Source organism: Musa acuminata, chromosome BXJ1-10, assembly GCF_036884655.1.
Source record: "Musa acuminata AAA Group cultivar baxijiao chromosome BXJ1-10, Cavendish_Baxijiao_AAA, whole genome shotgun sequence".
NCBI lineage: Eukaryota > Viridiplantae > Streptophyta > Magnoliopsida > Zingiberales > Musaceae > Musa > Musa acuminata.
Genome location: NC_088336.1, coordinates 21,964,120 through 21,979,325, shown reverse-complemented (window position 1 = coordinate 21,979,325; position 15,206 = coordinate 21,964,120). Strand labels below are relative to the sequence as shown.

The 15,206-nt window shown below is 41.3% G+C and overlaps 2 protein-coding genes across 3 annotated transcripts; one reads left to right on the top strand and one right to left on the bottom strand.

Annotated features, from left to right (window-relative positions):
• The first annotated feature begins 9,469 nt into the window (after positions 1–9,469).
• On the top strand, positions 9,470–11,132 carry LOC135582807 (transcription factor CSA-like). Of its 2 annotated transcripts, none has more exons than XM_065085485.1 (2): positions 9,470–10,295; positions 10,415–11,132. In XM_065085485.1, the coding sequence occupies exons 1-2, from the start codon at positions 10,124–10,126 to the stop codon at positions 11,029–11,031; spliced, it is 789 nt and encodes a 262-aa protein (XP_064941557.1). In that variant the 5' UTR covers positions 9,470–10,123; the 3' UTR covers positions 11,032–11,132. The 2 variants fall into 2 exon arrangements, with proteins under 2 accessions (XP_064941557.1, XP_064941558.1); XM_065085486.1 differs by having other exon boundaries at positions 9,796–10,283.
• Positions 11,133–13,469: 2,337 nt separating this feature from the next.
• Positions 13,470–14,535, bottom strand: LOC135594988 (NAC domain-containing protein 104-like). Its single transcript, XM_065085484.1, has 3 exons — positions 14,291–14,535; positions 13,875–14,188; positions 13,470–13,778 (listed from the first exon to the last, which is right to left on the bottom strand). The coding sequence occupies exons 1-3, from the start codon at positions 14,448–14,450 to the stop codon at positions 13,632–13,634; spliced, it is 621 nt and encodes a 206-aa protein (XP_064941556.1). The 5' UTR covers positions 14,451–14,535; the 3' UTR covers positions 13,470–13,631.
• Between the last annotated feature and the right edge of the window lie 671 nt (positions 14,536–15,206).

Below are 15,206 nucleotides of genomic sequence, written 5' to 3'. Positions count from 1 at the left end.
AGTGGTCCTTTTACTTTATCTCCCACTTCCTAAAAGTTGACTATGACACGATGATCGAAGAGTGGTCAAAGTCAAACATGAACTAAAATTAATTCCATTTATAGTGCGTGCAATATAGATTGCTTGGTTTATGCTTCGGCCCGAAGCCCGAGTCAATAGCAATATGCTTGTTTTGTCCAACAAGTTAAGCCCAGAATATCCAAGCCCAAGTCTTAGATTGTTGATCCATTAACTTGATGAATCGTTTATGTAAAATAATTTTGTTAGGTTACTGATAGTAAATCAATCTACAATGTAACAATCTAATAAGTTGAGTCGTTTGGACTGCAGCTCTGTAAATGCAAACACATGCTATCCGGTGAATGAATGATAACGTTGTTTCGTTACTCTTAATTTTACTGGAGATTCTAATTACGGTTATCGATCGATAAAAAAATATTTATTGATATAATTTCTTAGAAAATCACATTTATAATCTTCTAGAAACTAATAGTGAATAAATGGATACAGAGATACGTGGGTATGCAAATATATGGATACATTATATTATTAAGAGATTATAAATCTTCTCTCATATCTTCTTAGTTTCGTAAACCAACTAATAAGACATTACATATTTTCTTTCATCTTTCATTTGTCCGTGAATCTATCGAAAATATGAAAATAAAAAAGATAAGTCTAATTCTCCTTGTATATCGGTGTCACTATATATTTCAGATCCAATAACAATGTGTTTACGGATCATATAAAGATTTTTCGAGCAGCATTAAAAGATAAGCATCATAGATTTAGATTAATAATTATTTGATTTTAAAATTTAATATTAATATTTTTAAATAATAAATTATTATATTATAATTTTTATACTCATGGTTGGTATCAAAATGATTATGAAATCAAATATTTTAGATTTATTTGTTAACATCTTTCACTCATAAAAAAAGTCTTAATCGATTTTTATTTACGATATATAACGATTTATCTATATTACTAATTTAATTTTTTATTTAGTTCATTTTATCACAGCAATATAAGGTTTCTATGATCGATAAAAATCTCGATCGAGAGATCAGGCTTTCGAAGCATTTGTATTTTCCTTCAAGAGGTCAAAAAGCTAAATATGTGTCCCATCATTTACAGTCGGCTGTTAGGCTCATCAAGCCGTGGGCAGCTGGTGTGCTTCTTTGACTGCAGAGAAAGGATAACATGATTTGATATCTGACATAGATGGCCATTGTTTCTTGCATTATCATCACAACAACAAGCATATATATATATATATATATATATATATACGACTCAAATCAAAAGCAGAGTTGACCCTCAAAGAATTTTCAAGCACTTCAATCGATCGTGTTATGCAACATAGGTAAGAAATGATCTCACTATTTGTCAAAGGTATATGTTAGTTGGCGAGTCTCATAGTCCCACATCGAGAAAATCAGGCTTGTTATCTCCTATTGAAACTATAAATAAGGGTTTGGACTTTGAAGTCAGATGCACCACAAGAGGCACCACAAGAAAAACCTAAGTATTTGCTTTGGGTTTAAGTCCATACTTAGTTCAATAGTTTGGGCTTATAGTTGAGGTTTTTCTTGTTTAGTATTTTCGGGTGTTTTATGGCCTAGAAACATCTTCCTAAGGCATTTGTAATAGTCTCTTTTATAGTAGTGATGATTTGCTCCTCTTTCGTCCGTGGATGTAGGTCAAGGTTAATTGACCGAACCACGTATATCTGGTGTTCTTGTCGCTTTTATTCTTTCCGCTTTATTGTCTTTGTCGGGTTGCCAAAATTACCCTTTGGTAAATTTCCTAGGGCTAGCTTTAACAAACTGGTATCAGAGTTTGGTTTCGGGATCTTTTGGCAATAATGACAATATCAAAGATCATTGTCGAGAAATTCGACAGAAATGTCAACTTCGGCATGTGGTAACTTAAGATGGAGGTCATTCTGGTTCAAGACGGAGTTGATTTGGCACTACAAGGGCTGAGTGTTGAATCTCGTATTTTGATGATGAAACTACTTGATATATGTTTATGATTTAATCTGCGTTTTGAGTGACGCAGGATGCTTCGATCAGAATGAGACAATTAAAGCAGGAAAATCATGTTGTGCCGAAGGAACATGTCAGAAGATTGGACGTCGGGCCGGTGGATCGGTCGGCGTATCGATAGAAGGCTTCGAGCCGTGGACTCGGGCATTCGGCCAAGAAGAGCAGGTATTGTGCCAAGGATATCGGAGTTGCGGAGTCAACTGGCCGATTGGGCAATAGGCTGCAGGAGAGGACGATGCGCCGAAGAATCGGACGAAGCGTCGAGAGACCAATGACATGTCGGACAACTTGGTTAATTGCTTAGAATTAATTGTCTCGATCGAAGTTTTGTTTTTGTTGTGCAGGATTAACTATGATAACGATGAAGACATAAAGCGAAACAAAGTGTCGGAGTCAAGCGCGAAGGATTTGTTGCGAGTTCGAGAGTTCGACGGAAGTCCGAAGATTCGTTGGGAGTTCGCGGAGCTCGCCGAGAAAGATCGGAGCTTGCCGAAGAAGCTCGTTGGAACTCGCTAAGAACAAATCGTGAAGTCTAGGAGCTTGCCGGGAGTCCGCAGAATGGTTTCCGAGAGTTCATCGGAAGACCGCCGGAAGTTTGCCGGAAGCTCGCTAGAAGAAGTCTTGACTTGCGGACTTTGTAATAGCTTAGAAAATGTCTTTAAATTCATAGTTAGCACGTTAATTAGGGTTAGGATTAGGTGTTAATCCTATAACCCAAGTAAGGGCCAATTAGGCCCAAGTTCGGACTGGTTTGGACCAAGTTTGGAGCCAAACCAAGTAAGCTGGAATAGTGAAGAGGTGCCACCGCCAGGGTTGGAGGTAGCACCGCCCAGGCTATGTCTTCCTGCGAGGTTGGGAGGTGCAACCGCCCCAGCCAGGAGGTGCAACCGCCAGGGCTGCGAGGCTGGGAGGTGCAACCGCCCCAGCCAAGAGGTGCAACCGCCCAGAGCTCAGTCTTCGAGCTAGACTGGGCGGTGCAACCTCCTCTGCCAAGAGGTAGCACCGCCAGAGCTCAAGTTTCGAGCTCTGCCAGGCGATGCAACCACCGAGCTCAGTCTTCGAGCTCTGGCAGAGAGGTGCATCAGCCTGAGCTCAGTCTCGAGCTCTGCCAGGTGATGCAATCACCGAGCTCAGTCTTCGAGCTCTGGCAGAGAGGTGCATTAGCCTGAGCTCAGTTTCGAGCTCTGCCAGGTGATGCAACCACCGAGCTCAGTTTCGAGCTCAGTTTCGAGCTCTGCCAGGTGATGCAACCACCAAGCTCAGTCTTCGAGCTCTGCCAGGTGATGCAACCATCGAGCTCAGTCTTCGAGCTCTGGCAGAAAGAAGCAATCGCCTGAGCTCAGTCTTCGAGCTCTGCCAGGCGGTGCCACCTCTCCAGTCAAGAGGTGCAACCGCCTGATCCCAGAATTCTGGGATTTGATCGATTTGATCGTTTTGAGCTCGAATTTTGAATTGGGTTGGGGCCTATAAATACCCCACCCATTCAGCACTGAAAAGATACAGACCTACACCGAAATCTTGATCTTTTCTGTGATTCTAAGAGCTCAAAAGTGTTGTAAAGCCTTTAAGTCTCCTCCTTCTGTTCTTCAAGTTTTCAGTTGTAAAGTGAGGAGAGAAAGGTCTGTAAAGGTTGTCTCCTGAGCCTGTCAAAAGGAGAGAAATTGTAAAAGGGCAGTTTGGCCTTCGCCCATTGAAGGAAGGCACCTAGTTGACGTCGGCAACCTCGTCGGTGGAGGAAGCCAAAAGTGGAGTAGGTCAAGGCTGACCGAACCACTCTAAATCTCTGGTTTGCGTTTATTTTCGAGCACTTTATCATTACTGCAAACCTCCCTCATTACTACTGCTCTCTGCGCTTTCACGAACAAGTTCTAAGTGTTGTTCTTCCGAATCTGCATTCAGACGTAAATTCGTATTTTCATACGTTACTGTTTACGTTTACGTTTGATTCTGCAGAACTGTCTTCCGTGCTTTTACGAACGAGCTTCTTTGCAGTTTATACTTACATTTTGATCCTATTGATAACTGCAAACTTTCCTCTACGATTTTACGAACGAGTTTCAGCATTTAGACGTAAAGCTGCATTCAGACGTAAATCGGCTTTCCTCGCTCAATCATCAGATCTCAGTTCACGTTTACGTCTTGATTCCAACTGCATACTGCCTTCTGCGAGTATACAAACAAGTTTCAAAGTTTAGACGTAAATCTGCGTCTAGACGTAAAACTGCGTTTAAACGTAAATCTGCGTTTAGACGTAAATCTGAGTTTAAGACGTAAATCTGAGTTTAGACGTAAATCTGCGTTTAGACGTAAAACTGCGTTTAGACGTAAATCTGCGTTTAGACGTAAATCTGCGTTTAGACGTAAATCTGCGTTTAGACGTAAAACAGCGTTTAGACGTAAATCTGAGTTTAGACGTAAACTGCGCTTAGACGCAAAACTGCGCTTAGACGCAATCTGCGCTTAGACGCAAACTGCACTTAGATACAAACTGAGAATTTGCTTTTGCATCATAACAGTTTTTGAACGAACGTAGCTTTTGGTTTTTAATCGCTGTAAGATATCCGCTGCACTAATTCACCCCCCCCCCCTCTTAGTGCTCTCGATCCTAACACTGAGAACATTCCAGATGGCACGTCAAAGGAAGATCTTGCGGATATGGATAAGAAGGCTCGATCCTTTTGGCAATAATGACAATATCAAAGATCATTGTCAAGAAATTCGACAGAAATGTCAACTTCGACATGTGGCAACTTAAGATGGAGGTCATTCTGGTTCAAGACGGAGTTGATTTGGCACTATAGGGGGCTAAGAACATTCCAGATTGCACATCAAAGGAAGATCTTGCGTATATGGATAAGAAGGCTCGATCCAGCATTATTCTAAATCTCTTTGACGAGGTTTTACGGGAGATAGCTATGGAGACTACGGCTAAGAGCATGTGGGACAAGCATAAAGCCTTGTATATGAAGAGGATAATAGAAAATTGTCTCTACTTAAAGCAGAGTTTGTATATGCTTCGGATGATTGAAGGTACATCTATACTCTCACATTTTGATAAGTTTAATTCTTTGGTTATGGATTTGGAGAATATAGATGCAAAAATTGATGATGAGAATAAGGCTCTATTACTTTTGTGTTCTCTTCCCCAAGCGTTTAAGCATTTCCGTGATACTATGATTTATGGAAAAGAAACAATTTCGTATCAGGAAATTAAATCTGCACTAAAATCTAAGGAATAGATAGACAGAGATATCACTGGGGAAAGTAGAGAGAATCCGACTGAAGGTCTGGTTGTTATGGGGAGAACAAATAAAAGGGAATTTGACAGTAGTAGATCTAAATTTAGATCTAAATCCAGACATAGAAATTTGGAGTGCAGATATTGTCATAAAATAGGGCACATTAAATCTGATTGCTTTAAATTGAAAAATAAATTAAAACAAAAGGAAAATTTTATTGAGAAAACTATTGAATCTGTTGAAGCTAGTGTAGCGGCTGTTGAGAATGTTGGAAATATTTTCTCTGCTATTGATAACAGGATGATGTCTAAAAATGAATGGATTTTAGATTCTAGTTGTTCTTATCACATGTGTCCTAATAGAGATTTGTTTTTCACTTATGAATCTTATAATGGTGGAATTGTTTTAATGGACAATAATGCAGCATGTGATGTTGTTGGTAGAGGAACAATTCGAATTAAAATGCATGATGGTATTGTGAGGACGCTCACTAATATTATACATGTTATTGATTTAAAAAAGAATCTCATCTCTTTATGTACCCTAGAGGCCCTCGGGTGTAAATACACAGCTGAATGTGGAGTTATGAAAGTTTCTAGAAATGCCCTTGTTGTTATGAAAACTTGTAGGTCTGGTAGCTTGTATATTTTGCAGGGAACTACTATCACAGGATCAGTTGCAGTCTCGTCATCATCATTGTCTGATTCGGACATCACCAAATTATGACATATGCATTTGGGTCATATGAGCGAAAAAGGTTTGAGCATATTGAGCAAAAGGGGTCTATTTTGCGGAAAAGTACTGGGCCACTGGATTTTTGTGAACACTGCGTTTTTGGAAAGCAGAAAAGAGTCAGCTTCAATTCTTCGGTAGTTCACAAAACGAAAGATACTCTTGACTATATTCATTCAGACCTTTGGGGTCCAGCTCATGTTCAGTCTAAGGTTGGTGCCAGGTATATGTTGACTTTCATTGATGATTATTCCAGGAAAGTTTGGGTTTATTTTTTGAAGCATAAATATGATGTTTTTCTAACATTTAAACAATGGAAGGCTTTGATTGAGAAGCAAACAGGTAAACAGATTAAGCGGCTTCGAACAGATAATGGCATAGAGTTTTGTGAATGTGACTTTAATGAATTTTGCAAAAATGAAGGAATCGTTCGGCATCGCACTGTTAAGACGATACCTCAGTAAAATGGTGTGGCCGAACGTATGAACAGAACACTTTTGGAGAGAGCAAGGTGTATGATCTCAAATGCAGGGTTGACAAAGGACTTTTGGGTAGAAGTAATTAATATGGCATGTTACGTTGTCAACCGCGCTCCGTCTGTAGCACTTAACTTTAAAACTCCGGAGGAAGTTTGGTCAGGTATTACTACTGATTACTCTGATTTAAAAATTTTTGGGTGTCCAGCATACATGCATATAAATGAAGGAAAATTAGAGCCTCGAGCTAAAAAATGCATTTTCCTTGGGTATGCTTCTGGAGTGAAAGGATACAGATTATAGTGTTCTAATCCCAAATCCCCAAAATTTGTAATCAGTAGAGATGTTACTTTTGATGAATTATCTATGTTATCTTCTAAAGAGGAATCTACTAGTTGTACAAATGATAGTGCGCAGAAGCAGGTGGAGCTTGAGATTGGTAGTTCTGATTCTTTTCAGTCGAACTCTTCTACTCAAAGAATGCTAGTAGATGGTCCGGAGTCTACTGACGTAGTTGATCCAGAGGAAGAGCAATATTCCATAGTTAAGGATAGACCACGGAGAGACATTCGACCACCATAAAGATATGCAAATTTGGTTGCATATGCTTTGTCTATTGCAGAAGAAACAAGTGAAGTTGGTGAGCCTACTTCTTACTCGGATGTAGTTTCTTGTGATAATTCCGCTAAGTGGTTGATCGCGATGAATGAAGAAATTGAATCTCTCCATCGGAATAGAACTTGGGATCTTGTGGAACCGCCTTCGGGTAAAAAAATTGTTGGATGCAAATGGGATACCATTGCTGAGGGGAAAGTCCTTGTTCAGAAAATTCATATGAAGGACAATCCAGTTGATATGCTTGTGAAGCCTCTTCCGGTTTACAAGTTCAAGCAGCGCTTGGACTTGGTTGATGTTTATTGTTGGTGATTACCCGTTGGGCTTTTATGAAGAAAGTGGAGCAAGTTTTGTTGAGACATGCCAAGGTAGAGATTTGTTAGTTTGGCAAGTCCCATAATCCCACATCGAGAAAACCAGGCTTGTTATCTCCTATTGGAACTATAAATAAGGGCATGGGCTTTGAAGTCAGGTGCACCACAAGAAAAACCTAAGTGTTTGCTTTGGGTTTAAGTCCATACTTAGTTCAATAGTTTGGGCTTATAGTTGAGGTTTTTCTTGTTTAGTATTTTCGGATGTTTTATGGCCTAGGAACATTTCCTAAGGCATTTGTAATAGTCTCTTTTATAGTAGTGATTTGCTCCTCTTTCGTCCGTGGATGTAGGTCAAGGTTAATTGATCGAACCACGTAAATTCGGTGTTCTTGTCGCTTTTATTCTTTCCTCTTTATTATCTTTGTCGGGTTACCAAAATTACCTTTTGGTAAAATTTCTAGAGCTAGTTTTAACATTATACATATATCACCTAGAGCACAAGAGTAGTAAATCTCATTGTCAATCCTACAACTGCTCTTCATGCACAAGAGTAGTAAATTCGGTGTTCTTGTTTGGCATGATGTCCTTTGCATGAGTAGACCTAAACTCTTATTTTTCTTGTGATCACAAAACGACGTGGACATGCAATTTTTCGACCAACGCTATCATGATGTTTGTATTAATATTTGTGGCAGCAGATATGAAGATGAAAAGCAGAGCAAGGAACCACTATCTATAGGCCCTAGAAAGTTAGATCACATCAGATAGCATTTATTGGAAGATCAATCAATGTGAAAAACACTTTTTGAATGAGAGGAACAATTTCAGAGAATACAAATGATAGCCAGAGCACAAAAAAAGGTTGGCACTTAAAGGACCCATTCTCTGCATCTGTTCATGCACTTGATACCTTAACTTGGATTCATGTTGATTGGCTCTCCCAACACAATATTTCTGCTCAAATCATATTGGTTTCTTCTTATGTTCATCCCTCTCGAGATAATGGAGCTTAAAGCAGATAAGAAGTTGCATCCTTTGCGCCAGATGTTAAACTTCGAGTTGGAGTGAACCACAATCTTGCACGTCTGCTTAGCGAAAGCTACTCTCAAACTTTATTACTTGATGACTCATGAGAGAGGGTAAAGGAATGCATTTTGATGTGGTGAAAGGAAAGATGAAACAAAGATGTCCAAATGCAGGATGAAACAGGTGTATACACTATTCTGAAGCATGAATCTGTTTTACTCTAATAACTCTTCCCTTTTTGTGTGATTGTGACTTTGATAATGATGATTCTTAGAGCAGGTTTATATAATCTGCATGTTTAGATTGTTGATCTCAAGTAAAAGCTTGGGATATACTAAGTCAACGAGGTTGAAGACTCTTTCTTGGTATGGGTGCATCACAACATCTATGAGTGGGATTAGGTACCACAATCTTATTTGAGTAATCCTTGTCGTTGCCATCAATGTGGAAGCGACTTGTTGTTGCCGACGATATTAGCTTTTCTCACGTCGCTTCCTACGTGATGACCGGTGGATATATCTACTTTGACTAAGCACCTCCTTGATAACTTTCGTTATGTTATGGCTGTCGTAGAAGAACTTAAACCCTGATGGATTAAACGAGGGATTGCGTGGCTGGTCAAACAATGCATGCTGAGCTTAAATGATTGACGTGGACTAAACCACTTTGGCAAATTGAATTGAAGCACCAGAAACGTATGGCCATGGCGTTGCCATGTTGACCATGCAAACCTAACTTTAATCTCGTCGACCACGGATAACATTGAATCTGAGATATGCTTCTCGTACTTTTGCCACGTGCATCATTTTCTAGTGTCCTTTCGAGAAGGCAGGGATGAACTCCTCGACAAAGTTTCATGAAGAATCTAACTGTTCCTTTTTGAGACTTTTCTAAGCGCATGCGTGTTTGTTTCAGTCAGATTCCATCATAAATTCCCACCTGGTATGAATTTTCTGGGCTTGTGCTAACTTTTAGGGTTGATTTTTTCCCGGTTGCTACTTATCATGCTTCAAGTAATCGCGATTGATACGTCGGAGTTGGAATTACTTGATGGATTCTGTTTGCTGTTTGACTGATGCGGAGAGGAACGACATCGGCTTAGTTTCTGCCAAGTGAGATCATGAAGCTTTTTTGACCTCCGGAGAAAGACTGCTTTGGCGTGCGTGGCGGAAGCAGATTAGGGTTCTTGGTGAGTTGATGAAGAGACCGCTTGCCATCTTTGAGACTATTATTATCCGCCAACGAACTAGTCATTTAAATTATTGTCTACTATCCGATCTTGTCGTTGCTTGGACTTGATTATTACCATATGGCGGCACCTATTCCTACCAAACAACAAGAGATATCATTTCATTATTGTGCTTTAGCATGTAAAGTTCTATGAATCGTGATGCGGGAAAGAGTATTGTCGAGGAAGTTACAGAAAAGGATGTGTATGTTAGGTTTGATGCAAGTTTACAGGAAGAAAGTGATGAACACGCAACTGTAAGGGTGATGGCTGCAGTGATATAATACTACCTCTCCTTGTCGTGCAGAGCTAACAAAAAGGACTCGGCATCCGAACCCTAAGCCAACTCAACTCGCTTATCCTCTCTTCCTCCCTATTACATTCCCTGTTCTTGTCTCCCAGCGCCTGTCTTCGTCGGACTTTTGTGTGGATAGGAGTTATGGAATCGACATCTTCGGCGTCAGCAGGATCCGGTGGCACAAAGACGTGCCGGCGTGGGCACTGGAGGCCTGGTGAAGACGAGAAGCTGCGGCAGATCGTGGAAGAGTTTGGACCTCGCAACTGGAACTCGATTGCTGAGAACCTGAAGGGGAGATCAGGTGCAGTTTCCGGTGATTCTGTCTCCATGATGCACTGCTGTTCATACCGAATTATCACTCTATGTATGCTTTGCCTGTTCCTCCTGTCTTGCTTCCTAAGAAATGGATGTTGTTGCTTTCATCTTCTGCAGGTAAGAGCTGCAGATTGAGGTGGTTTAACCAGCTTGACCCGAGGATCAACAAAAGGCCATTCACAGAACAAGAGGAAGAGAGGCTGGTTGCGGCTCAACAAGTTCATGGAAACCAGTGGGCGCTGATCGCACGGCTCTTTCCCGGGAGGACAGACAACGCGGTGAAGAACCATTGGCATGTCATCGTGGCTCGCCGTCACAGAGAAAGATCAAAGCTCGTGAGGAAGAGACCCCTGCAACGGTTCCAAATCCTATCCGACGTCGAGCTTTCAAGCATCCATTTGTTGCCGCAAACATACCCTAATCCTAAACGTAGTTCTAGTGTTTATAGGAGGAGTTCACAGCTCCATGACCAGCCACCTCGCCGTTATCGTCATCTACCTCGCTGGAGTCTCGTGGCATGCGAGGAGGATGCCAAGTACAAGAAGGCAGCTCCTCTGGATTCCGGTAACTGCTCCTCCGAGAGTGATTGCTGTCATGCAGTAAACGCATGCGAAATGGTCGGACTTGGGGACGATTCTGACATGTCCATCGATCATAGAGGCATGAATGAGAAGACTGATAGAAGGAAGAACGTTCCTTTCATAGACTTTCTGGGCGTTGGGATGACTTCTTGAATCCAAGAACCTTTTTGTTCTTGAAAGTTTGTGGCGAATGCTTGCTGTAATGACATCTTTTGAGTTTTAGGAGAAACAACACACACAACATTTCCAAGAAATCTTTATTCCATGTGCATAATGCGAATATCTGACGATTTATAATGCTTGCAATTTGAGATCATCGAAATGGTTTGGTCTTTCTTACACGCAAAGGGTTTTTTTTTTTTTTTTGGAGTTCACATGTTTCAGACAAAATTGTGCAGCTACATCCATAGCCGCCGGTCGATCGACCAAGTAGTCCCTCTAATTTGAGAGAGCATAATGAGACATTAATAATAGGGTTAAATCGACTTTAATAATTTTTCACAAATGCCTCTCCCTGACACATGAAAATACTAAAGCGTCTTCCAGATATTAGTCGTCAAAATAGACGAGGATCGGTACGCTCATTGTTTAAAACGGATAATTTCTCGTAAGCCTATGAACCGTACCAATGATCGATCGACTAAATAATCCCTTATTAGGGATGTGAAAATAGCAAAGCGTGCCCCGTCGTAGACGGATCGATGTGTGAAAGGACGAGCGTGGCTCGTGTATCCCATTCCAGCGACGGATGTCGAGAAGACCACCTCCTATTGGTTAACGATCAAAGGGCGTCAAAGGGCCCCACAAGCGAGTCTCGGTGGCTCGAGTTCTTGCGTGAAGCATCGCTCGGCCCAGACACAGGAGCCGCATCAAACAACGCCCATCACCCTGTGATTCGTGCTACAAGTGAACTCAGCGTACGGAGTCCGATGATGAGGGAGGCATACGTATCATTTAATTACTTGGATGATGATAAATAGATGAGATTTATTAGCTAACATGCATCTTCATGCGAACCACATGCTGAGTTAAGTAGTTTAGATTAATCTCACCATAAAAAAAAGAGGATTTTGAGTAGTAGATATCCACATTTAATGCAAAACCTTTCGATTAATCATTGGATTTTTTTTAAATATATGATCTATTTAAATCACTATTAATTATATTTCAAATTGAATATAGATTATAAAAAATGGATATTAGAGATAGGTTTACCTTAACCCATTTAAGTAGGACAAAATCTACAACCACAATAGGAAAATGCGAGTCTTATTTTCTACGACAATAGATTACCAAGTAAAAAAGGATTGTTTCCAACTTTATGGGTAAGTTAGGTCGAAATCCAAATGTCGAGTCAACTTCCCAACCCTTGTCTTCTTTTATGTGCACATTCGATCTAATGATGAGCATGGCCATAAGATTCTCTCCAAGGAAGAGCATGGCCCGCTAATTATCACTCTCATGCCTCGCTTAATCCACATCATAACCATCATTAGCCAAGCTGAAAAGGTAGATGATGATGCATTTCCAATGCAACCCAAATAAAGCCCCACTTCCTTCATTGTCAACCGATGGCTCTCATGATCGTCGTCGACAAGAGAGCAAAAGTGCATGGTTTTGCGTAACACGCCACACAGCACATGCTTGGGGATTTTTGAGTAAGCTCATGCATCAAGGAGCACCACTCGATGGGTTTGGAAGGGAAGTTGAGGAGGAGCTATCTATGAAATAAGAACAAATGTCTGGTGAAGTGGGGATGAGTAGAGCTCAATTGTCACAGGATCATTAAGCAAAGATGGTATGGGCAGTGCATGGGATTGATGTGAGGTGTTGTGGATGGAACTCCACCTCTGAGGGGTTTGGCACACATCTCCATCATTCAGATGGATTATAAGACTTCACCAAGAATTGCATACGCTTTGCCAGCAGTTATTGGATGGCACGTAAGTTGGTGTTAGGATTGCATCGATATCCCTCCCATCGATGAAGACATGCGGCTTTTAAGAGCTCGGTGGGTCCGAGAACCCATTTTCGAGAGGTTCGAGCTCAAGCAAGCTCCGCTCGGTGCTTTCGGCAACCTATAGCTAGGCTTATTCCAGTGATGGCAGAGGTGACCTTATGCTAGTGTTGGGTGGTGACATCGGGCTAAAGGAGAGAGGGAATTCGACATGGAACCGATCAAATTGATTTACTCGTTTTGTTGTTATCATCAACTTAATCGCATGTGTTGTTATCAACTTAGACTTTGTTTAATTTTAAGAAAGAGAGATATTTATTATTATTATTATTATTATTATCATATAGTGAATAATTTAAGAATATTGAATCATGTAAATTTTATATTTATTATTGTAAGCATATATTTTATTATTGATTCTCTTTGCTGTTAAGTGTTCTTCCCCACGCTCCACCCATCTTCTTATGGCAAAAAGAAGCAAAAGTACTTTGCTTTGTGGCAGAAGAAAGCCACTATGATCATTAAATACACAGAAAAAGGACATCACAGGGCAAAAAGAAATCAATATGCATGGCTGCTCCACAGCCACTATATATATATATATATATATATATATATATATATATATATATATACCAAAAGTCTACTTGGACCTAAGTATATTGCAATAAGGACAGCATACAGCTCGCTTGACTTAGCCTAGTTTACTTATTGAGGATGAACATGAGAAGAGCACCGAGGGATCTTAATTACACTGTTAGAGAATTACTCTTCGACTGGACCTGCAGATGAGGCCTCAGTTTGGCAAGCTTATGTCATCAAGATCATCCAAGGACAAGAACACCTCATCCAGGCAGGAAAGCTCTGACCCGTCGTCGTGGAAGCTCGACTGCGAACCCCCGGCCGACTCATGAACTCGGCAAACGACCCATTTGTTCGATTCCTGCGTGGTGATCGTGTCACCGGATCGGAATCAGTGGGGCTCAGCGAAGGGATTAGAGAGTTTTCTTGTGTTGGTTGAGATGAAACATGTACTTACTGTTCTTGTCGGTTGACCTGCTCTCTTCCTTCTGCTACTGTTGCTGCTGCTGGTGCTGCCACCATTGCTGCTGCTGCTACTACCAAGACCAGCGTCGGGTAGATGGTACTCGTGCATCAACCAATTGGTCTTGATGCCCTCAGGTGCTTCGCCAAGATAGTACCTGAGAGTCTTCTTTATACCAACAGGCGTGTGATTGCTAGTCACGGTCTCGTCGGTGCTGACAGCATGCCAGTATCCGTTAGCTGTTGCCCTGTTCTGGCTTCTGCGGGTGAAGAAGTACCAATGGCGGTTTCCTCCTTGAAGAGCTTTACCTTCAGGCACAGTCCACAAGAGAGAAAGAGCGAGAGATGCGTCTTATATTAACTGCATGCAGCAACAAGAAAACTACTAGACTTGCAGGGGAGTTTGCTGACCATCGAGGTCCCACGGGTCGCAGTGGTGGAGATCGATCGTGGGGATGATGTCGGGATAGCAAGGAAGGTGCGCGGCCTTGGGACGGAGGAAATGGACGACCAGCTCTTCGTCGGAGGGGAAGAACTGGAAACCAGGTGGTAGGTTGCTCCCTTCTCCCATGCTTTCGCAGGACAACAGCACCAGATAGAGAATGGAGATAAGCAGTAAAAGGTCCACATTTATAGCCCGTGACGCAGGCAAGTCAAGAAGGGCACGAGCGCAGTGCGGAAGTGCAGCAACATGGGAATATTAGAGTTATTATTATGCATAGATTTTATGTCACTATAAAGCTACAGCAATACAGTGTTCTATCAACGACACAGAGATGAGTGATAGCAACATCTTGTCGAGACGACTTGTCCTATGAACGGAAGAGTATAGGCCAAAGCTTAATCGAGAAATCCAATGAATGGTTGCAGTAAAGTCGTTTCATATAAACAAACAGCAAAACAAGGCTAATCTAATGCTCTCTTAACCTATTTTGAAGGATCTCTTTTTCCTCATGTTCTTTGGACGGCTCAGTACAGAGAAGTGGTAATGGTTGGGACGGTCACATTCGTACCGGAGAGTAGAAGGCAATACGAAAAGGACAGTGTCCAACTTGCTGATCCATTCATCTCCTCAAGGTGGCCTTCTGATCCATCCATCTCCCCATCATGCCACTTGCCGCTTTCCAAGTTTCGTAGTGTTAACAGTGAAATCATCGTAGCATCAGTCTTTTGTGTGTGCTTCGACACAGACCATGTGGTTATAATGAAGATGACTGCTGGATGCAACGAGGCCTTCGCGAAGAACCTTCTGATAAGTGTCTGTCTATACCTTCCACTTCCTTGAGATTAATGAAATCCAGCTTGGTATGCTCCTTTCATACATGAG